A 24,556-nucleotide genomic window follows, 5' to 3' on the forward strand; every position below is an offset into this window, starting at 1 on the left:
TTGCTCAATTACCGTTAAGTTTATTTAGAAAATGTTAGGTTTCGATATTAATGTTGCAAATAATAACTGGTTGCCGGAAGTAAAAAAAAAAGATATTTTGTACGTGGTGACCCCGGATGATAAATTTATTCTTTATTAAAGATCTCCGAGGTGACAACGTGATTGAAACTGTGCGCGAATTTCTTCATTATTTTCTCACTTAAGTAAGTACAATTTCCACAAATATTTAACACGATTGGAAAGTAAAAATTCTTACGTAAAATGTGTCGCTATTAGTTTTCTTGGACGTTTGTTTGTATTTTCAAAATCGGAATGAGAAAATCCGTGTGTGCATTTCGCAGTTCCCCATTCATTTCAATACGCAATCACCATGATCACGCTGTCAAGTGATAGGCCTACCGTACTCAATGTTTGTATTGTTTGTGTCAGTTCTTTTCATAAATTATAATGTCTATTTTATTATGCTAATTTATATTGGGTGATTGTTTGCATGGTTGTAGTTTTTTCTTACAGACTTTGCATGCTTTGACTTGAGCCCTGGTCTGGAGTCTGGACATACATGACAGAATCAACTGAATTAATTTTCTAATCTTGCTATTCCACAATTTTATTTTTAGGGGTGGTGCAATAAATAATTACTGTGTTACACATTACAGTACCCCCAGGCGGGTCCCCAGGGTGGTGAATTGTGGGGGGCAAAATGTTTTGGCAGGCCAGAAAAGGTTTGGCATGTCGAAAGGAGGGGGGGTCAAGTAATTTTTGGCAGGTTGAAGGGGTGGTAGAGGGGGGGGGAGCAAGCAATTTTTGGCACATATTTTTTAAATATCTTTTAGATTCACTTGAACTTGAGCTTTGAATTTGTACTTGATAGTTCTGCGCAAACAGCTTGATTCCAAAGCTTTTGTTGGTAGTTACTTCAGCAATTCAGCATTAACATTTTAATATATTTATATTCTTAAAAAAATCTCTGCCAATCTCTAAAATTTCATTTTCCCCTTTGTTGTAGAGAAAGTTTTGTCATATGAGTCAAAAGCAGCCAAAACCGACGCTCACAGGTCAGCGGATTAAGACCCGGAAACGGGGTAAGTTCTTGACATATCTATGTTTGAGAAATGTTATGATTTTGCATGCTATCTCCAGGGTTCGAATTCAGTCAATTTTTTTGCATCGCAGTTTGTGCTATGCAAAACACATGTTTGCATAGCAGTATAGCACTTTTAGCTATGCATTTTGGAAAAGTGCATAGCAGTTGATGGAAATTGCATCGCATTTTGCGATGCGATACCGTCGAATTCGATCGCTGGCTATCTCAATTCCCATAAAATTTTGTTGCCAGAATCAAATGCTACATTTTGAATATGAAATACAACTACAAGCAAAAATTGTTTAAAAAAAATTGCTACAGTGCAAGAACATCTCATGTATTGTATGCAGATTGATCAAATATGAAAGGCCCAAGTGAATGTCAAGTGCATTAGGACAACTTGGGATGGATTTGTGGTCACCATTCACCCCAAGGCATTAGCCAGAGGTGTGTCCAGGGCGCCCTGTTTTCAATTTGGACACCCTAAAAATGATTTTCATGAAGCAGGTCCTGCTTTATCTTTATTCCAATGGAGACATGAAATAATTTGAACAAACCAAGTACATGTATGTTAGAGGTATGGGCAATCAGCATCTTGGTCAGTTTTATGCATTATTACGATTCATATAGAAGCTAGCAACATTTGTACCATATACTGTAGGGTGGGCAATAATGTATTGATTGACATAGTTTTCATAATTTTTAGTTTTGTCTGAGTGGATCATATAGCATACATTTTAATATTGCTTTTCTGTGTTGTTCCTTTCAGATGAAAAAGAGAAGTACGACCCGACAGGGTTTCGTGATGCTGTTGTCCAAGGCCTCAATGAAGCAGGAACCGATTTGGACCAAGTATCCAAGTTTCTAGATAAAGCTGGCAGTCAGCTCGACTACCGGCGCTACTCGGAGACCCTCCTGGATATCCTGTTTGCAGGAGGCATCCTAGGTAAGATTTGTAGCAAATTTATGGAATCCCCAGATGTCACTAATAAAAATGTCAGAGACCGCATTGTGTATTTATTTTGGCACTGTCTCATAGTAAACAGTTTTTATGTATGCAAGTATCACAGCCCTTGAGAGGGGGTCATTCAGCTGAATTTGGTATTGTCATGGCCAAGGCATAGGAACTGGGGATACAGCCGAATTCGAACCCTGCTTAGGAACTTAAGAAGTTTCCAAATACGCAACATGAATGCAATATAACTAAGAGGTAATTATTTGCTTATGTGTCTCATATATTAGCTCCTGGAGGGACTGTGGTGGAAGATGCAGACAAGACCAAAGTATCCCGCAGTGAGGTGTGTGTGTTCGCCGCCGAGGAGGAGATTGAGTCAATCAAAGCCTATGCAACTGTAAGTACCATTGATCACATTAAAATTAAAAAGTGGCCTAATTAGTTAACCCTAAAAGCAGTTCTTATATTAATTAAGGAAGCATTGAATTGTCCCAGGTTCAAATCCTGGATGGTCAGTGAATGTTTAAACTGGCTGTCATTTACTTATGTAAGACTTGTGTTGAAAAATTTCTCATAATGAATCCTTTGAAATAAAAGGTTCTTTAATGTGAAATTTCCATAAATAAGTAGGCCATATTATACTCTTTATACTTTTGGGCACCTGTCCCAGTCCTATCCAAATATAAATATTTTGTTCATCTCTCTCTCTGTCTATGCAAAATGCAAGAGCCACGATGATGTGAATGATTTGTTGAGTTGATGTATTTCCAACATGTTCCTTTTCCTCTGCTTTTTTACGCAGGTGTTCACCAAGGTGACAAGACGCTATAAGTATCTTGAGAAGAAGCTGGAGGATGAAATCAATAAGGTAAAGTAATTTGTAGCAAACCGTTGATGTCAAGCAGACCCAAAGAGATTAGATCCAAAGAGTCCCAACTCTACCATCGATTACAAAATGAACTATTTTGCAAACCTTTGTAGCGCTCAATGTGAAAAGACGCATATTGTCTGTCAGTTTTGAACTTCACCCTAACCCTTAACCTATTCCCTAATCCTAACTTCTAAACCTAGCCATAAGTCTACTCTTAACATTTACTTTAATTACCTTACCGCTAATTTCCGTAACTGTACATTGTAACCCTTTTCAGACTGATGACCGTTCGGACTAATGTCGTTCATTTAATTTGTTTTGTAGATCTTGATGTTCCTCAAGGGTTTCACTCCAGAAGAGCGCAATAAGCTGGCCATGATATGTGGTTTATTCCTGGCTCAGAGCAATATCAAGGCAGACTGCCTCAAATGTCTCCTTAGTGACCACCTGGTGAAGGATGGTGAGTACCTTTACCCTTTACCCGTGACACGATCTGGTCCATGGGAGCCAAGGTGGCTAATTTGAAACTGAGATGAAGGTAAAAATATGGAGTAAAAAAACAATAAAATAGGCTACATAAGAAAATAGACATCAAAAAACATAACTTTAGATTAGAACCAAGTATGCTAGACCTTTGGTGTTTGCAGTAAATGATAGCCTATTGTATGTTTAATGTAATGATTACAATAACTCAATTTTCAAAAATGCCTCCTTTGGCCCCCATGGACCAGATCGTGTCCTTAGTGACCACCCAGTGAAGGATGGTGAGTACCTTAAGAATACCCTTCTTTTGACTTGGGTCAGTCAATGTAGCCTTTTTAAATTCCTTAAATGCCTGTAGTTTCACTAGAATATTAAGTAAGATAGAATAAATCTTTAAATTGATCATGATTCATGATTTTTTGTTGGCAGGAATTGCAATGGACTTTATGATCTCTCTCTGGAAGGTGTGGCTTTCACTGAAGGATATAAACAGCGTGTCCAGCACCCTGCGTAAGGCACAGCTGGACAAGCGTCTATTGGTAAGTAGTAAGACAATGGACGATACCATTGGAAATCTACTATACCCATGGCTGAAGAATTAAGACAAGTCTTTCACAGACGGAGCATGTAATGAAGTTGTCTTGTCTCATAATAACCCGTACTCCCCTTGGTATAAGTGTGTATGCCTCTTACTTCACATGAAAGTTAAACATTTGTCTATTTGAAACCCATATTACCTCTAGGAAAAACTTAACTTAATCTTCCATGGGGAGTATGGATTCACATGAAATATCCCAATACAGAGCTAGAGTATTAGTAGGGATAACCATCAAAATTTCATGTTGACCCTATTGCTACAAAAGATTGTTTTCTGAGTAGAACTAATCAACAGAAGTATTTTGGTGGTTAAATGGTCAAAATCGGTCAAAAACTTTTCAATTATGAATTATCAAAGTTTCCCATTCTGACCGGTCATTGGAACAAAATAAAATGACAAGGTCCAAAAATAGCAGTTGGGAGCAAAATTGGCATAAGCATATATTTACCTTTATATATTTCTTTATTTTAACATATTTGCAAACATGAAACAAGCATATTGTGAAAGTATCAAAGGGTTTCTTATGAAATGGCACTTAACTAGTCACTGGCATAACTTATTTTTTCAAACCAAGGCATTGAAATCATGCATTTAGAGGACATTTGCCAAAAATCATCCAAGATAGCCGATATGGCACAAAATCAAAATTGCACTAAGTAGGTGAACTTTTTTTCACAACCAAGAATTTCAATGTTATTGGGTTTAATATGACCAATTAGTAGGTGTATGTAAACAAAATCTTAAGTTTTGAAGGTCATTGACTCATTCACAACAATAGAGATTATCCTCATCATGCTCATGTGTATTCCTGTAGTATTCTCTTCATTCAAACCAAAGTAGCACTCAATACATTATGAGTATCTTTGTTCAAACCAATTCAATGCTTGACCTCGGAGTTACCTGCATGACTATCGCGGGCTATTTTGAAACAGTTATGGTTGCACATTCAGTAGGGTGGTTCTTATTTTACAAAAGTCTGAAATTCCATGCTCCTACCCCTTAGAATGGTTCAGTTGGATGAAAAACTTATTCTGTAAAATTTTCAGGAAGATCGGACAATATTTACTGGTAGCCCAAGAGTCTCCAATATGGTGACCCCTGTCGTGATTATTGGTCATCGGACATTTTTGAGCAATTTTAGGGGAGTATATTTTCAAAATAGAGTGTCTCTTGATATTCAATCTTTCTAAATGCATTAACAGTAACTAGTTTAACATGTATATAACAAAAGGTGCCTTGTATTTACTTCCATTGTTGTTTTAAACTCGACTGGATATGGGACTTCGTGCTGCGAATACTCCTAAATACCGGTCCTCGCCCATATTCAAGCATTTGTAAGGGGTCTAATATAAAAATTAGAGTGTCTCTTGATACCCAATCTTTGTAATTGCATTAACAGTAACTAGTTTAACATGTGTATAACAAAAGATGTCTTGTATTCACTTCCATTGTTTTTTTAAACTCAACTAAATATGGTAGTTTGTGCTGTGAGTACTCCTAAATACCAGTCAACAGCCATTTTCGAGCAACTTTTATAAGGGTTTATTTTCAAAATAGAGTGTCTCTTGATACTGAATCTTTGTAATTGCATTAACAGCAAACAGTAAACATATCTAGATAGCAAAAGATGTCTTGTATTCACTTCCATTGTTGTTTTATTCTCAACCAGATATGGTAGTTTGTGCTGTGAGTATTAAAATATGGCCGGTCGTCAGCCATTTTCGAGCAACTATAAGGGGGGCCTATTTTCAAAATAGAGTGTCTCTTGATACTCAATCTTTGTAATTGCATTTTAAACATCAAATAACTTGTATATAACAAAAGATGTCCTGTATTCACTTTCATTGTTGTTTTATTCTCAACCAGATATGGTAGTTTGTGTATGCTGTGATTTATGGTCGTCAGCCATTTTCGAACAATTTTATTTAGGGGGTCTATTTTCAAAATAGAGCACTTGGATCTCTTAATTCTTCAATCTCTTTGTAATAGGCATTAACAGCAACAAGACAGCCTGCAAATGTCTCTATATTAAAACATCTGCCAAGTAAAGTCTCCACCTGTGGTATCTTTCTAGAGCAGCCTTGGTTCTTCGATCCCATCGCTCCAGTGGCCACAAAATGTGAAATGGTAAAATCAATGCAAAACGGGAGGGGTGAGAATGAAACGCTCAAGCGCATCAAAGTTGCTGCACGGCTAATTTCAGATAGTCGACTGGAAGACTTTGTCACACAGAATACCAGTTAAGACTCTTGGAGAAGTTGGGTATTATCAGCTGACTTTATGGATCATGATCCAGAAACTTGGACCAGCCGTGATCATGGTGATGACTTTCTTGAGGGGGTGGAAATCATCAGTCTGACAGTCAGCACAGACTGTTATTTGGGTTAGAACAATGAATGTGAATACAGAACAGTTTTTGTTATGTTAAACTAGTTCAGTTGCTTTTAATGCAATTGCAAAGATTGAGTATCAATGGATACTCTATTGGGAAAATCCCCCATAAATTGATGGCTGACGACCATTAGGGGTACTCACGGCACAAGTTGCCATATCTGGTTGAGTTTAAAACAACATTGGAAGTAAATACAAGACAGACAGCCTTTGTTATAGATATGTTAAACTAGTTACTGTTAATACAATTACAAAGATTGAGTATCAAGAGACACCCTGTTGGGAAAATAGACCCCTTGAAAATGGCTGATGACCAGTCCGTATTTAGGTTCTCACGGCACATAACTGCTATTTGGTTGCGTTTAAAACAACAATGCAAGTGATTACAAGACATTTTTTGTTATACAGGCTGAGTCAAAAAGAAGTAAACTCATGTTTGAGGGGCTGTAACTCGAAATCTGCAAGGAATCTGCTAAAAATAAAAATACCACTGGAAAGAGCAAATTCTACACGTCTAAATAAAAAAGGAATTGTTGCAATTGCTCACAGCAAACTAAAGTTATACTCATTTGAATACAACCACCCATTTTTGTAGCTGCACACGGCTGATTGATTTTCATCCAATTCAATTTCGACGAATCACCAAAGTGCTAACAGGATTTATTGTTGAAAAGACTTTTAATTATTATTCAACAAAGTCCATGACGGTACTATAGTTTGTAGGGATACCAATTCAAGTCTTTACGAACGATCCAGCAGAAGCTTGATTGGGGAATGTTGGGTATAGGATTGAGCTGATCTTTGGTCTTGCGGAATTAGCATTGTTCCCTTGTGATCTAGCAGTTCGTGGTCTGCCTGAAGCTTCCGGCCGTCTGTTCCTTAGTGTCCCATGCACATTGAGCTTGTTCACATTCTTACTGCTCACTTACATGAAACCCGGTTAGCTGAAGGAAATTGGAGAAGAAAAAGACGTTGAACTTCAGTGGGATTCTTAGTTTCATGATACTTCGTCGACAGAAACGCATGCGTTCCTCCGCAATGCGGTAAATTGTGGTGTCATGGTGTCATTTGGCCCGTTTATTATAATGTAGTGCAATGAGGTAAAATTCATATTGAAAAGAGCCCTGTAGGAATTATTGATCTAAACCACACCTGCCACATAACGTTATTTGCATTTGAATATCGCTACTTACCAATAAATAGGTATACTCCCCCCTACTTGGGAAGTGAAACCGTGTGCAGCTACAAAAATGGGAGGTTGTATTCAAATGAGTATAACTTGAGTTTGCTGTGAGCAATTGCAACAATTCTTTTTTTTTTTTTTTTTCGTGTAGAATTTGCTCTTTCCAGTGGTATTTTTATTTTTAGCAGATTCCTTGCAGATTTCTAGTTACAGCCCCTCAAACATGAGTTTACTTCTTTTTGACTCAGCCTGTATACATATGTTAAAGTAGTTGGTGTTAATGCAATTACAAAGATTCAGTATCAAGAGACACTCTATTTTGAAAATAAACCCCTTATAAAAGTTGCTCAAAATGGCTGTTGACCGGTATTTAGGAGTACTCACGGCACAAACTACCATATTTAGTTGAGTTTAAAAAATCAATGGAAGTGAATACAAGACATCTTTTGTTATACACATGTTAAACTAGTTACTGTTAATGCAATTACAAAGCTTGGGTATCAAGAGACACTCTATTTTTGTCTCGCCTGATAAGGCAGGAGACTATATAATCACTTTTCCGTGTGTATGTGTGTATGTGGGGGTGTGTGTGTGTGTGTGTATGTGACAAATTTGGTTAAAGTTTTGGTTAAAGTTTGCCTTCCGCCTATTTTCTCGGAGACTATGAGTCGCACGTTCCTCAAACTTGGTGGGTGGGTGCATCTTGACCCGAGACAGAACCGGTTTGTATTGGTTAGTGGGTCAACGTCACTGAGGTCATGTAGGGGTCATCTGAGGTCAAATTAGTAAAAACTGTCGTATGGGCATGAAACTTGGTTGGTACAGTCAACATTTAAAGCCAAATTTTTGGACGGTCATTTCAAGGTCACCAGGGTCATCTGAGGTCAAATTAGTAAAAACTGTCGTATGGGCATGAAACTTGGTTGGTACAGTCAACATTTAAAGCCAAATTTTTGGAAGGTCATTTCAAGGTCACCAGGGGTCATCTGAGGTCAAATTAGTAAAAACTGTTGTACGAGCATGAAACTTGGTGGGTACAGTCAACATTTAAAGCCAAATTTTTGGAAGGTCATTTCAAGGTCACCAGGGGTCATCTGAGGTCAAATTAGTAAAACTGTCGTATGGGCATGAAACTTGGTGGGTACAGTCAACATTTAAAGCCAAATTTTTGGAAGGTCATTTCAAGGTCACCAGGGTCATCTGAGGTCAAATTAGTAAAACTGTTGTATGGGCATGAAACTTGGTGGGTCCAGTCAACATTTAAAGCCAAATTTTTGGAAGGTCATTTCAAGGTCACCAGGGGTCATCTGAGGTCAAATTAAGTAAGAACTGTTGTAAGGGCATGAAACTTGGTGGGTACAGTCAACATTTAAAGCCAAATTTTTGGAAGGTCATTTCGAGGTCACTAGGGTCATCTGAGGTCAAATAAGTAAAACTGTTGTCTGGGCATGAAACTTGGTGGGTACAGTCAACATTTAAAGCCCAATTTTGGAAGGTCATTTCAAGGTCACCAGGGTCATCTGAGGTCAAATTTAGTACAAACTGTTGTACGGGCATGAAACTTGGTGGGCACAGACAACATATCAAGCCAAATTTTTGGAAGGTCATTTTAAGGTCACCAGGGGTCATCTGAGGTCAAATTAGTAAAAACTGTTGGTCGGGCATGAATCTTGGTGGGTACAGTCAACATTTAAAGCCAAATTTTTGGAAGGTCATTTCGAGGTCACCAGGGGTCATCTGAGGTCAAATTAGTAAAAACTGTTGTACGGGCATGAAACTTGGTGGGTACGGTCACCATCAGCCAGATAATCGTGCCCAGCCGATAACCACCAAATTCATTTACCTCTACCAAAAGTAATCGCAAAAGCAGGCGAGACTCGTGGTTCGAGAACCGCCTTTGTTTATATAGACCCTTACAAATGCTTGAAAATGGCCGAGGACCGGTATTTAGGAGTATTCGCAGCACGAAGTCCCATATCTAGTCGAGTTTAAAACAACAATGGAAGTAAATACAAGGCACCTTTTGTTATATAAATGTTAAACTAGTTACTGTTAATGCATTTAGAAAGATTGAATATCAAGAGACACTCTATTTTGAAAATATACTCCCCTAAAATTGCTCAAAAAATGTCCGATGACCAATAATCACGACAGGGGTCACCATATTGGAGGCTCTTGGGCTACCAGTAAATATTGTCCGATCTTCCTGAAAATTTTACAGAATAAGTTTTTCATCCAACTAAACCATTCTAAGGGGTAGGAGCATGGAATTTCAGACTTTTGTAAAATAAGAACCACCCTAACATTCAGGTACTTCTTTTGAAAGTCCTAAACAAGGTATAGCCAGCAGCAAGTTGTAGATATTATAGGCCTAAATATAAGAAAACGTTTAGGGTTAAGATCAGGTGAACAATACATCGAATGAGCACGAAACTTCACATTTATGTTCAGAAAGGTGTCTTCTTAACATGATTTGAAAGGAATATAAAAATTCCAAAGGGAAGCTGGTGATTTAATTTGTAACTCGAGATCTACTTGTTCAATTGTTTAACCTTTTTACAGAGGGTATGATAGAGGTATTACTGGCAACTCTGCCAAATTACAGCTCAGTAGGCCACGTTTTTCACCTGATCTTACTGATTTGAATATTTTGTGCCATTCTTGAGCAGTGCTAAACTCAGCCACTGGCAATTAAGCGCACTGTATGGCGATGGACCAATTTTGACTCGCACTTACAGAAAAACAAAATAAGTTATGTTGCTGTAATTTGCAAGATAGTTACAAAATATAATTGGCAGTAACTTCCCCAAATTTTACAGAAAAATATTGAAAAATAAAAGAATGAGATCAATTTAGAAATGTATGTGCAAGCAGTGCACAGTTGAGCTCCCTGCATGTCTATGGGAGTGTTCTAATCAAGTTGATGGTTCATTGGTCATCCCTAGTATTAGGAAGGGTGACATACATGTGAAGTGATCAAGCAACACCAGTCAGAAATACTGATTTTCAGATACAGCCAAACAAAGGAAATAATTATTTTGCTGTCTTTTGTTTTGGAAACACTTAAACTTATCATATCTGTGGAACTTCATTTTGTAAATGTTCAATATCTAAGATGTTTTCTGCAAAATGTAGATTTGCAAAATTATGCCTTGAATGCAATCCTGTAGAAAACTAAAAATTGAATATGCCTGACTTCAGACTAATTTTTGCTTGGATCACACCACATAATAATAGCTGTGCTACACACTGCCTGTGAGAGTTTGTAATGTAATGAAACTAATTCAAACATCCGCCTATGATATCACTGATAAATCTGCTGTGTGTACATCCTGTAGTGTTTACATGCAACATGAAAAGTAGGTCACAGGTCCCTGGTCATTCATTGCAGATCATGCAAATTGTGCTGTACATGCATGTTGGGACTGAGTTTTGGGGAAATGTTTTGGTGAACCCTTTGTGGCTGCTGTAAATGAATAAATGTAGGATAGATAATTTTAACTGTATTTCCATAGCCTCCTAGGCCTAAAAAATTGTATGATTGGCGTAATCCGACCTACCCTAAAATTAGCCCCGACCCTAGAGGTTTTTGTTTGTTTTTGAAGAAGAAATCAAGAAATTTAATTTAAAGCAAAGGCAGAAAAAAGTTCCAAGGCCTTTATAAAATACAATTTGCAGCTTTAAAAGTGTCTTTTTTTTAAAACCGTACCGACCAACCCTAATTTTTTTGTGTGTGTTTTACGCCAATCAAACAATTTGTTTTTAGGCTTAATGATTCTGGATAAGATGGCTCTTTCAAATGATGAATAGCGCTTACTGGGATGCACACATTTTTGTTGATGCACACAAGGAAGATATCCATTAAAACCATACTGATACGTTATAGCAATTAAAAGGGCATTTCGTGATCCACAGCCTCATCCCCCCCACTTTTCTCAAAAAAAGTTGAGATTTTTATATCACTGGAAACCTCTGGCTACATATTGTTTATGTACAAAATATTTCTTGCAGATTAATTCGTTTAGCAAAGATATCGTGAAATTTGAATTTCGTTCTGGTGCACGCATTGTCTATGGAGCAGTGTTAATACACATAATCATGCATAACTCATGAACGCAAAAATCGGAATCAACTGAAATTTTGGGAATAGGTTTTTTCGTGGATATCTAATGAAAAATGACATAAATAGAGGATGCTAGGATCACGAAATACTCCTTTAAAGTGCTCAATATAATTATGTGCTTGTTACTTACAGGAATTCCTTCCCTCTACCAAGCGGACTGAAGCAAATTTTGAGAAGATGCTGGACGAGGCTGGACTTACCCAACTGGTTGAGTTTCAGGTAGATAAATGTATTGCCATATTTTGAACATTGTGATGGATGGATGAGTCCTATTCATTGTTTGTTTGTTGAGATTTGTTTTCAAATTTACTCAAGTGTTAATTATTATGGAATTAGGCCAATTAAAAAAAAACCCTCAAGTTCCTTAAGGCTAATGAAAGTTGATCCCCAGTTTCCCGTTACATAGTTTTTCATGACTGGGTAGGTGACTGTTTCATTATTCATTATTCATTATTTTCAAACTTTCATTATCGGTGCAAAGTTAATTACGGAATGCTATGTTTTGAGGCCCAAATAAAATAATAAAGTATAGTTAGTAATGACCATGCTTCACTTCAAAACAAATTTTAATTAAGCACATCTTCTTTGGAATCTTCAAATTAACCTATAGGTTGTGCAACATATGAAAGCACCAGAAGTCCATGATAGTCTTTGGAGAACCACTTTTCCATATAAATACACTGTGTCTGTGTGTTCTATTGCACACTACTTTTACAAACCAAACTTACTCTCCACTAGCACATCTTTGGAAGCAATATTTATAATGAAATTAGTTTGTCTACTTGCACAAACTGGAGGTTGCTGGTAAAAATCATCACAGGGTGCACGTGTTAATAATAAAACAACCATGCAAGAAATTGACAAATAAATCATTTTATTTATAAGTTTATTTTATTAAATACATAAATATTTGTAAGAAAAGCAGAATAAATTTGACTTCAAATTTTGTTTATTTTATTTATTTTGATGTTGTCTATATAGCGCTACATAGTGCACGGTAGAAATGCTTTCATATTTGTTCATACGCTGGTTCCCGCGAACTTGGCTGCCTCTCTTTGTGTTCGGTCTATCCATTTAGTGGTAGGAGAAACTTAGATGCAGGGAATTCCTAGTCTCCAGTAAATGCGCCCTACGATATCGCCATTTTACCACGTAGTTTAACCCAGCGCTTGCAAAGACTATTCGGGCCGGTCAGGGTCGGCGTAAAAGTGCTTAAAATACGGTCGGACGTGAAAGATGACATTAAAACTATCCTTTTTTCTTAAAAACTTGAAAAATGTGAAATAATGAAATAATGGAAAATAATGAAATATTTGATCGGCATTTTTTTTTTTTTGGTTTTGGGTAACGGGAAACTGGGAGTCAACTTTCATTAGCCTAATAGACATGATAGACAGTACTCCACAGCTTGCTCCAATAGAAATATGCTGAACATTGTGATTAAAAGCGGTATATATGCTTAGATACATTGTATCTAGGTGTATAAGAATGTAAAAATACCTGTGTCCAAAATCTCATGTCCTGTGTATATTCACTGGCTTAAGTCAAAGGTCATAATGATGAAAAATGTTAAATGTTGCTTCAATCATGCTGTAAGATAACTCAAATTCTTCTTCTCATCATAAGAAACAAAAAAAGTCATTTGTCATATGTAAATGTAAATAGTAAGTGCCTGTGATGTGATGATTACGGTACTCATCATGTTACCATTTATGTATTTTCTTTTCCTTCTAGCGTGCCATCGCCCATGCTGATACCAAGAAGGAGCTTCATACCGATCTGACTGACCTCATCAAAGAACAAGCTGCAATCAAGGAGGTAAGTAAGCAGTGGGCTATGCCATTTGAAATCCATACACCCCTGTAAAAGACACAGTGTTAGTCTCCCACACAGGGGGTGTCGATTTCAAATGGAGAACTTGCCCATTCAGGTAACCCCCATTTAAAATTCACACTCCATGTATGGGAGATTTAAGATCATGTCTTCCATAGGGGTGTATTGATTTCAACTGTAATGGCCCAACTCATTGGCACTGTAGAAGGATATCGTATCGGGTAGTTAGAGGGTGTTGTGGCTAAGGCACTGGACCATCATTAGGCAGTGTTGTGCACAAAGTTTGGTTCGAAATCCCATCATTTCCGGTCCTTTGATGCTGACTCTATAAATTGTACCTCGAGGTCAGTGATTTCAAATCATTTTTAGACTGAGTTGTCAAAGTGTTTGAGGTCTTTTCGTTAGTTTCAAGTCGTATATGAAATGAATGTGAAATTTCTCCTTCCCAACCCTCCCACTCTTTTAATGTTTTCAGCATGTATGTTTTTATAGCCACTTTTCATGCCTGTTTAATTACTGTAAAAACTTTAAAAAATTACTGTAGAAAATGTATCCAGCTGATTGAAAGAAGCACACAACTATACCAGCAGCTTCAGGATGCATGCAGTATCAATACCTCCTATTAAACATCTCATTTATACTTTTTTTTACAGATTGAAAACTCGTGCAAAGAATATATGAAAAAGACCAACTTGGGAGAGAATGAGGTTGTGGTTCTGGTGAGTGATGAAAATAAATTATTCAAAATGTGTATTTCACTGAAGTAGTAGGCCTCATGAGAGAGGAGAACGAGTCAACGGTGGGTGGTCCAATCTCACATCAAATCATACACCAAAACAATCTGATTCCGATTTTTGAGTTAAATCGCTCCATTCGTTTCAATATGGCATTTATCTGCAGATAGTAAGGCACTACTGATATGGCACTTATCTGCAGAGTGTTCATAACATTGTAAGGAAAGCTATATCAGGCCTAAAATTTGACTGGAGTTGTGAGAAGAATATGACATTTTGTCAGACATCAAAAAATTCTGAGGTAAACAGGGGGAATGAGCAACTGCAGATCCAGGATTGACAAAATACTGGGGTGGAGTAGAGCTGTCAAAAGTGGGCTGATTTTGCATGATTTTGACAAAAAAAATGGGGGGGCTAAAACACTTCAGTGGATCTGCTACTGATTATGAGGATGTCATTTGGGTCACCCACATTTAAGATAACGTTTAGAAACAAGTATGGCTTGTCATTTTTCCTGGTAAAGCAATATTAAAAGTGTTTGTACTTGGAATATTTAAAATGTTTGTACTCGGAGACATTACTCAAAGAATTAATTGTTTTCAGGAAAATGTATGATGATTGGCTAGGATTTAGTCTTTCCATAGAGGCGTTGATATTATGTCAAAATATTGAATGGTAATCAACTGATGAACCAAGTGGCTAGCATTTATGATTGTATGAGTGATATTAATTGTCATGCTTACTACTTATTCTACAGGTTTGGAAGTGTTTGATGGCATCTGTTGAATGGAACAAGAAAGAAGAACTTGTTGCTGATCAGGCTATCAACCACCTCAAAGTAAGTCACTACTCTAGCTTCCAGAGAGGTACATGCATCTTACTATAATTGACGCACACTCCTTGTTAATAACCGACCAAGGGGCTTTGTATTCCCTTAACATGTAATCGGTCAATCAGATTACCGCCTGTTGTGGTTGTTGGATGATTGAATAATAGGAAATCTAGACCCATACTTTCCTGCAAGCAATTGTAGTAAGTCATCAAGGTAGACATTCCAACTGATAAATTAAATCTATTTTGACTTTGGGGAGCAGCTGCCTCTAGCTATGTCACTCACTGCTTATAAGGGCCCTGACTGTGAGGCTTATGCTCCACTGCCTCCCTTTAACCTCAGAGCTGTATCTATTGTTATGCAATACACCTATTATGTGGGAAGGAATTTCAGTACAAACTGACTGACCGGTAGAGAAACCCCGGATCCATGTATCAAATCGTTCAAATTCATTTGTAACAACAATCACTTGTGACATTTTCCCCCTACCATTTGCAGACCTATGCACCACTTCTGGCCAGCTTCACTACCCAGGGAAAGTCTGAATTGGCACTTCTTCTCAAGATACAAGACTACTGCTACGAGAACATCAACTTTATGAAGGCCTTTTGTAAAATTGTGATTCTACTCTATAAAGGTAAGTGACATCTAATCTGTTTTGGTAGACTTCATAATTATTTTAACCGATGATCACGAATCCTCAACACAAAATCAAGGGGTACCTCAAATTTTTGGTGACAATTTAGACCTTCATCAGGAGACTGGCACTGTTGACCTGGAAAGTTATCAGGAGACTGGCAGTGTTGACCTTTATCAGGAGACTGGAGACCTTTATCGGAGAGGCCAGTGTTCGGAATCATAATTTTTAGCCTATTGGTGAGACTGAAAGATCATTAAAAACCCGATTCCTAGTATGCCGTCGTGTGAATACCAACTTGTCGGAAATCTCCCAGCACATTCACATTGAATTCCCAGCCTGCCATGGTGATTTGTACAATGTCACAATCCTAAACCGGGAGGCAAGATACTTTAAAAGGGGTGTGAAGGAGTGTGTTTACGTCAGAGTCAACCTAACCATCGGTCAACTATGCCGTATGTCGAATTGCTGATACAAGCTGCCAAGAAAGGTCACTGATCCCTAACCTGGGTTGCCAGTCTCCTGGTGAAGGTTAAAGTTGTAACTGAATATTTGAGGTTACATGTTAATTTTGTGCCAAGGTCATAGGTAAAAATAAGTATTTGGGTCATTCCATATGAAATCAAGGAGTCGCCCCACCTGACCCCCTCATATTTGCTTTATATTTTAGTCATATGTTGTACCTGTAAAAATATTAAAAACCTGCAAATTTGAGGTCTGTAGCTCTTACGGATTTTCTGTGGCAGCCATTTAAAGTTGGAGTAGGGGGGTCTAAATGTGGACCCAAAAGTTGCCCTTTAAATAAATTTCATCTTTGGGAGTCTGTGCCTTCTTTATAAAAAGAAAGAGAAGTCTGAAACTTTGTATACACACTAACTGCATGCCCAATTTGTCAAAAAATAAAAAATAAAAAATTCTGTAATTCAGCGTTGTGTCACAGGGTCATTAAATATGCAAGAAAAAATGTAATATTTTGTAAACTGGCAAGTTTAGCCCCCCTAAATTCACATTTTGGTCAGATTAGTTATTTTTTGTTGTCACTGATGCTATATATAGGATAAATACAATGCATATCCAAAAAAATTGAGGTCACAACTCATTTACATTTCTAACAGCGCCTCACGAAGATGAAATTTATTGCAATTCAACATTTTCAGGGGGCCCAAAGTCGATGTGGTCCACCTTCAAAATTTATAAAACATCACTTTTATATAACTACTAGTCTTAAATTACAACTTTGCTAAGTCCCAGTAATTGTATAGGTTGACTTCATATAAAATGACAAGCCCAAAGTTGACCATTTTCTTATGATTGCATGTAGTGCAAATGTGCCGAATTCGGAAGGCTTGAAAGTCAAATTGGCCACAATATTAAAAATAAATGATTAGATGAGTAGTTATTGGCCCTATTTACTTTTATTTCCATTTCAATATATACAGATTTTCTATGGTAGCCATTTACAGTTGGAGTAGGGGGATCTAAATTTGGACCCAAAAGTTGCCCTTTGAATAAATTTCATCTTTGGGAGCCTGTACCTTCCTAATAAAAATAGAGAAAGGTCTGAAACTTTGTATACACACTAATTGCATGTCCAATTTGTCAACAAGTAAAAAAAAAATGTCTGTAATTGCTCGTTGTGTCACAGGGTCATTAAATTAAATATGCAAAAAAATGTAATGTTTTGTATACTGGCAAGTTTAGCCCCCCTAAATTCACATTTTTTGTCAGATTAATTGTTTTTTGTTGTCACTGATGCGATATATAGGACAAATACAATGCATATCCAAGACATTGAGGTGACCATTTATTTACATTTCCAACAGGGCCCTCGCGAAGATGAAAATTAATGCAAATTCACCATTTTCAGGGGGCCCAAAGTCGATGTGGTCAACCTTCAAAATTTATAAAACATCACATTTATATGACTACTAGTCTTAAATTGCAACTTTGCTCAATCCCAGTAATTTTATAGATTGACTTCATATAAAGCGACAAGCCCAAAGTTGACCATTTTCTTATGATTGCATGTACTGCAAATGTGCCGAATTCGGAAGGTTTAAAAGTCAAAATGGCCACAATATTGAAAATAAATGACTAGATGCATAGTTATTGGCCCTATTTACTTTTATTTCCATTTTATTTTCAATATTGGGGCCAATTTGACTTTCAAGCCTTCCGAATTCTGCACATTTGCACTACATGCAATCATAAGAAAATGGTCAACTTTGGGCTTGTCATTTTATATGAAGTCAACCTATACAATTACTGGGACTTAGCAAAGTTGTAATTAAAGACTAGTAGTTATATAAAAGTGATGTTTTATAAATTTTGAAGGTGGACCACATCGACTTTTGGGCCCCTGAAAATGTTGAATTTGCAATAAATTTCATCTTCGTGAGGGCGCTGTTCGAAATGTAAATGAGTTGTGACCTCAATTTTTTGGAAATGCATTGTATTTATCCTATATATAGCATCAGTGACAACAAAAGATTATTAATCTGACAAAAAATGTGAATTTAGGGGGGCTAAACTTGCCAGTTTACAAAACATTACATTTTTTCTTGCATATTTAATGACCCCGTGACACAACACGCAATTACAGAAATTTTTATTTTTTATTTTTTGACAACTTGGGCATGCAGTTAGTGTGTACACAAAGTTTCAGACCTCTCTCTCTTTTTATAAAGAAGGCACAGCCTCCCAAAGATGAAATTTGTTTAAAGGGCAACTTTTGGGTCCAAATTTAGACCCCTCTACTCCAACTTTAAATGGCTGCCACAGAAAATCCAGAAGAGATGCAGACCTCAAATTTGCAGGTTTTAATATTTTTACAGGTACAACATATGACTAAAATATAAAGCAAATCTGAGGGGGTCAGGTGGGGCGACTCCTTGATTTCATATGGAGTGACCCATTTATCATCTAATCTTGTTTGCGCAGTGCTAATGTCTAAGAAATTATGTGACATCTGATCCACTGAAGCTCAACCTGTTGGGGAATTCAGTAACATAGTTGGCAGTGGTGATACAAATCCACCCTTTTTGTTTCAAACCCACCCTTTTTATTTTATACCCTTTATACCAAAACTCCAAAACCCACCCTTTCTAAGCGTGGTTACTGCTCATAGATAAGTGGTTATGGTGGTCCAGGAGGTGCAGATTTGCATCAAAAGAGAATTATATAAGTTTTAGATGACCAAACAGAATGGGATTTCAATATTTTTTGTGTGTTTCATTTAGTGTCATTTAATTGGAAATTACAGTAAGCTTTGAGATTGCAATTGTTGATTTCTAAACCCACCCTTTTTATCAGTGACCATGCTTTATATTTGGACACACATTTTAACCAGAAATTTTTCAAACCCACCCTTTTAAGAATTTTGTGGACCCTTCAACCCCACCCTTTCTAAAGCGTGGGTTACCAACAATGCAGTATGTTTGACCGATATGGGTGCATCAAGTGATTTGTCCTTTCTAACCAGAACAATCCTCACAACCAAGACTTGGGGTAATAATTTATAGCTCTCGACTGAAGTATAAGCTTACCTCAGTCTCCACTTATATCTACCAATACCTCTCCTGAAAAAATTGTAAACACTAGAATAGCTATTTGAATTGGATCTGCAATTTTCGAACTTTAAACTTGGATATAATTATTAAGTTAAAAAAAAACATGCCTTTATCCTCTACTTGCAGGTGATGTATTGTCGGAAGACGTGATTCTGAAGTGGCACAAAGAGTCGCATCTGGCCAAAGGCAAGAGTGTGTTTCTTGAGCAGACCAAGAAGTTTGTGGAATGGCTTCAGCAAGCCGAGGAAGGTAAGTGATTGAAAGAAGGGCCATTGGGTTATGAAAATAATGGTGTACTCCTTAATATCTGCCCTATCTTGTGAGAATTGCTGCTTCCGAGACTGCGATCTAGGGACGACACTTCTTCTCTAATGCAGCCAAATGTTGAAAGCATACTTGCTCAGAAGAACCATAAACCCATATTGCATGCAGGATTGGGGGTCAAATGTCACATCTCGCATGGGGATATATGTGATTGAAGTTTCTCTCAAATATCAAATTTACTTACCGATTTAGGAAGCTTTTATCCAGTTCACTTTTGGCATCGTCAGCCCCAATAAAGTTATTGCCATTGAAGTGGGTAGTAGACATTGGGTTATTCCAGTACACCCACTATGGAAGACATGACCTAATCGCCCACACAGGGATAGTCTACTGTAGTAGACCAGTTTAATTTATCATTCCCTAAATTAATCTCTCTGACCTGACCATCATTCCTGTTCTGATTCAACAGCTCGGATATCCATGAGAAAACTGGTCTACTGTATTTCGAATATACAATGAACTATGCACTCTATAGTGGGTATGATGTTACCTCATTAAAAATGCAGTCTTGGCTGTTTATGCACATATCCTGTGGTTTTTACAAATTAAGCCGTTTGAATAGCCGTCCAGCGCGTATTATTTGCACAAGGTCCAATGTATACGCTTGACGCCGCGCACGTATACGCGATATGGTTAAGCTGTCAAATGAAATCTGAATAAAACTTTACCTGACCCAGATAGAGCTACCCCACGTGGGTTGGGTTCAGTGAACACAGTGGGTTGGGCTAATGCATAAACATGTATGCTTGCCTATCTGTTATTGGTTAAGATTTACCACCCACATTGATTTTTACTTCATTAACATTCATCTCAGATTCGAGATGAAAGAGGTTGAGTCTATGTGTTAAGATATGGTGGGTCACACAGGTCATATCCAACTACCGCAGTCCTTTTTTCTCTGGGCAGGGCAGTCACTGGAGATGTGATGTGTTTCGTCATAGATTTTAAATGGTTTCATGCATGGAAACGTATGAATTGTTTATCAAAAAAACAAAAACGAATGCAGCGTAGTCTAACACAGGAGTGTAAATTTATAATGGAGTATGCCATTGAAAGCCTACACACAGCCAATTTTTCTGATAGGGAAATGCGATTATGTGATGAGGACATGTATTCATCATTATTTCATCTTATTATAAAATTATTTGTTTATTTATTTATCCTGCAGAGTCTGAATCTGAAGAGGAAGGTGAGGACTAATCCTAGCATCTAGCTCAAGATACACACCAATTTGCTCTGAAAACCAAGAGAATAACTAAATATATGTATAAGTAAAAATAAGAAAAATAATCGGAGTAACTATGGGTGCGATGGGCGTTGCATTATGGTCAAGTATGATATTGCCAAAATATGGAAGAGATTTCCTCAAATCATTTCCGTTTTTTATATATATTTGAAAAAATTGGTGGGATACAAGTAGGATTGATATTAAGGGTAATTTCTAAATTATAGCGAATAATAAGTACAGACAGCCCGTATGCCGTTAGAAGCAGTCAGTCAAAGTTTGCGGCAATGGTTCCATTTGACAAGCCTGTTATGATGAATTGCATATTGTAAAACTCATGTGTACGTTTATTATACACCATGGGGCTGTACATGCAACATTATATTTTCAGAAATGTACGATACTCTTTTTGTAATTTGTAGATCTTGAATGTATACTATTTTGTCCAGTGAACTTGTGTGGGTGCCTGTTTGTTTTTGCTGCCTCTCAGATACGCTCCATGATCATGTTACCTGTTAGGAACGAACATTGCACTGAATTGACATTGAGCTCGAGCAGCGTTTCCGAGAGGCAGGTTTACTGATAAAAAAATGTTAAATCCACCATGCTTTCAATTTTAAGCCAAGCTTTTTTCTTTCCAAAGTGTTTACTAAAATAATTCCAAATGCTAAATATTTTGAAAGTTGTTGAGTGAGTGAGTGATGATTTGAAGCCGGACATAATGAAACTTTTTGATACAATTAATGCTGTAGATATTTAACAGAAAATATTGTATAGAGAACCTCCCCCCACCAATCCGTATCTGTCCACATTGTTTCTATGTCCGCTGCAGATTTGTAGTATGCAATGTTACGGCAATGTTTTCCCAAATGTTTGAAAAGCAATGATGTAAAAAAATGTAATAACACAAACAGGTGTCTAAATCAGGTATTAATGAAATTGCTGCTTTATCATTTGTTGCCTCAACTTTCAGGTTTTTAAAAATTGAATTTGAGCTCATATTGTACCATCTGCATCAAGCACTACCCAGTATATGGAATGCATGCAATGCAACCCCCATCACTGTTTTTTGTATGTACAGAAAGTGCATTCTCAAAAAGTTGCAAGGAATGTGGCTTTTAGTTTGAACAGTTGAGAACTTTCACAGTATGAAGTCATGTTGCTGGCAATCTGCCTGTATGAGTAGTTCCATGTTGAACTGGTCACTTTGTATTTGATGCAGAGATTAATATGGGAAAATACAATTTATAGCTTATATGACAACTTGAGCACAATGCATTATGTGGGGTTAAATTTGAATGTAAATTTCTTTTCTAATTATGAAACTAAAGACATCGGCAATTTACTGTAATGTAATCATATCTCTACTGTTAAACATATTGTGTATTTGCATAAAATGTTTGTCTTTAAAGGTAACCAATGTACTTATTTAACTGTTTAAGCTTAATAATGTTATGAACAACTTCTAGTCTTGAAAAGAACGCAAAACACACCACAGAACGTAAACTTGGAACCCATAATGCAGTTGCGGTATAAAGCTGTGGGGAAAGTGGTGATGCTCATTATGTTAATGATGGAGAAATGAATTACATACATGGTACATCTAATTATGACATTACGAATGAATTTGTGGTATACTTAAAAATATACCACCAATCCACCATTGTAGTCTTTGATTTTCATTTTCCGTACAACAAATGAAATGTAAAAAAAAAAAAAAAAGGTTTTGTATGTTACTAACGATTTGCTATTAACTATTTCTTTGTTGGTTTATGTTTTCTGGGGTTTTTTTTTTTTTTGGTTTCATTTTTCCTTTTATTTCTTTTTGTATGGTAAACGAAAGGGTTGTGTTACACAACCTGTTTAGTAATAATCAATTGTGTCTGCTTGTTTTAAAGCATATATTGTGGTGGGGTGGGTTAGGTTCATGGAGAGAGGGTGGGTGGGTAAGTGTAAAATCAATAATTGTGTACAAATTAAATTCTTGACTCAAGTGTAAAACTATTGCGTAAAAAAGTAAGTTGTATTTTGGTAACGTCAGTCTGTAAGTGATATGAACATATATGGATAAATGGATCATTAAGAAAAAAATATGAAGTCAATTTTTACAAACATGCTTATATGAGTTGGGGGTGGTGAAATAAATTGCAAAAGAATTATAAAAAATGTTTTTCCGTCTTGTCATTTTGTTTTTCGTTTATTGTGTTTTGAGCACATCGAATTACCTCCGCTGTATACGAGTCGAACCTGCCAACTGTCACTCATTTTGGAGGACTCCCTCATTTGGTGTTTTCCAAAGTGAAGGACAGTCCTGCTTTCTGAAAATTATAGTGATGGCAAATTTAAATGTAAGAGCAGCAGAAAATTTCACTTCAAAATTTTGCTAGATAGCAAAAGTCTGTGATAAATTCAGACCTGCAAAACCTTCCCTGAATTCTGAAAGTATTGCACACCTCAAGTCTTTGAATTTGTCGGTACCTGGTTTGTGTACATGTGCAAGATTTTGGCCTCAATGGCCCTCTTTCTGACTTGGTAGGTTGGCTGGTCTGCATAGTTCATACCATAATAAATTAATCATTGAATGTGCTAAGGTAAAGAAAAAAACCGGTATTGCCCTTTTCAACCCACCCAAAATGTGAAAAATAAGGGTCACATTAAAAAAAATTATATTTCAATTTTCATATTTGATATAAAATTAAAAAATGTGAAAGTGCTTTGCCCGTTAGTAATTTGTACTGCACAACATCACTGGTATATTAACAGCCTAAGAAACCCAATAAATCAATACCATGGTGTTTTGTGGTGAACTTGGCGTTCTTGATATTCAGTGGCAAAAGAACCAACCAACCGACCCAGAGTTTTAAAGGATGTCTATGGCAATAACAACATTATGCCTTATTTGTTAGAAAAATTATTATCAAGCATGAATCGCATGTTTTTAAAAACAAACTCATATTGACCATAAAAACAAATAAAAATAGCCGGCTCTCAACACGCGATATTCAAAATTCCCACGTCGAAATCGCCTAGTGCAATGACGTCATGGTTATTTGTGTTCAATTGTTGTCAGCCTTCATTGTATTGCTGGGACGTCATTGCACTGGACAATTTCGGCGACCAGGAATTTGAATATCGTGTGTTGAGAGACAGCTGTATGGTCCATTTTTATGGTCAATATGAGTTTGTTTCAAATAAAACCATGTGATTGATATATGGCTGGTGTATAGCGAGGCGTTTCCGGACAATTTCAGACCGCACATAATTTGTATGGCCAAGTACCATACATCTGGACCCACTATAAACAAGCTTATTATAAATGGTTGTTGTACAGCAATATGTAACTTATGAGTTTCAAATTCATTTGCAGTTTCTATTATTTTGGACGACCAAGAACAGTGAGTATTGTATCTCAATGATGAAATGAGCTGCTTTTTCTACATGTAGCGCTGATATTAACATCAAGAGCGTGACAGATAGAAATGATAACAAAGTCATATTAAATTTGCATGAGACTTAATATTGACAAACAAAATGCACACAAGAAAACACATCCATGTTAGATTTTTTTTTATTCAAGTGTTTTTTGAATGGATGACAGTGAGACACCATAGAGCATGTATACTACAGAATGAATGCAGTAGGTACTGTTTTTGATTTACAATGAAATGAATAGATGAAAAATAAAAATAATTAAGAAAGAGGTGATTGAAAAGT

General features: G+C 36.8%; 1 protein-coding gene across 1 annotated transcript; it reads left to right on the plus strand.

The window, feature by feature from the left end:
- Positions 1-55: 55 nt before the first annotated feature.
- LOC140142796 (eIF5-mimic protein 2-A-like) lies at positions 56-23,008 on the plus strand. Its single transcript, XM_072164799.1, has 14 exons — positions 56-203; positions 1,007-1,082; positions 1,854-2,030; positions 2,327-2,436; positions 2,842-2,907; positions 3,235-3,370; positions 3,823-3,932; positions 11,821-11,907; positions 13,423-13,506; positions 14,175-14,240; positions 15,013-15,093; positions 15,586-15,724; positions 19,420-19,542; positions 20,786-23,008. Exons 2-14 carry the CDS (start codon positions 1,022-1,024, stop codon positions 20,815-20,817), a joined length of 1,272 nt encoding a protein of 423 aa, XP_072020900.1. The 5' UTR covers positions 56-203; positions 1,007-1,021; the 3' UTR covers positions 20,818-23,008.
- Positions 23,009-24,556: the final 1,548 nt, after the last annotated feature.

Source organism: Amphiura filiformis, chromosome 20 (assembly GCF_039555335.1).
Source record: "Amphiura filiformis chromosome 20, Afil_fr2py, whole genome shotgun sequence".
NCBI lineage: Eukaryota > Metazoa > Echinodermata > Ophiuroidea > Amphilepidida > Amphiuridae > Amphiura > Amphiura filiformis.

What these genes read in the sequence shown, in the direction of transcription:
- LOC140142796 (XM_072164799.1), top strand. Translation starts at nt 1,022, where the DNA reads ATGAGTCAAAAGCAGCCAAAACCGACGCTCACAGGTCAGCGGATTAAG. An exon ending in TGGAGGATGAAATCAATAAG is followed by an intron (nt 2,908 to 3,234) that starts GTAAAGTAATTT and finishes TTTGTTTTGTAG; the next exon opens with ATCTTGATGTTCCTCAAGGG. An exon ending in AGAATGAGGTTGTGGTTCTG is followed by an intron (nt 14,241 to 15,012) that starts GTGAGTGATGAA and finishes CTTATTCTACAG; the next exon opens with GTTTGGAAGTGTTTGATGGC.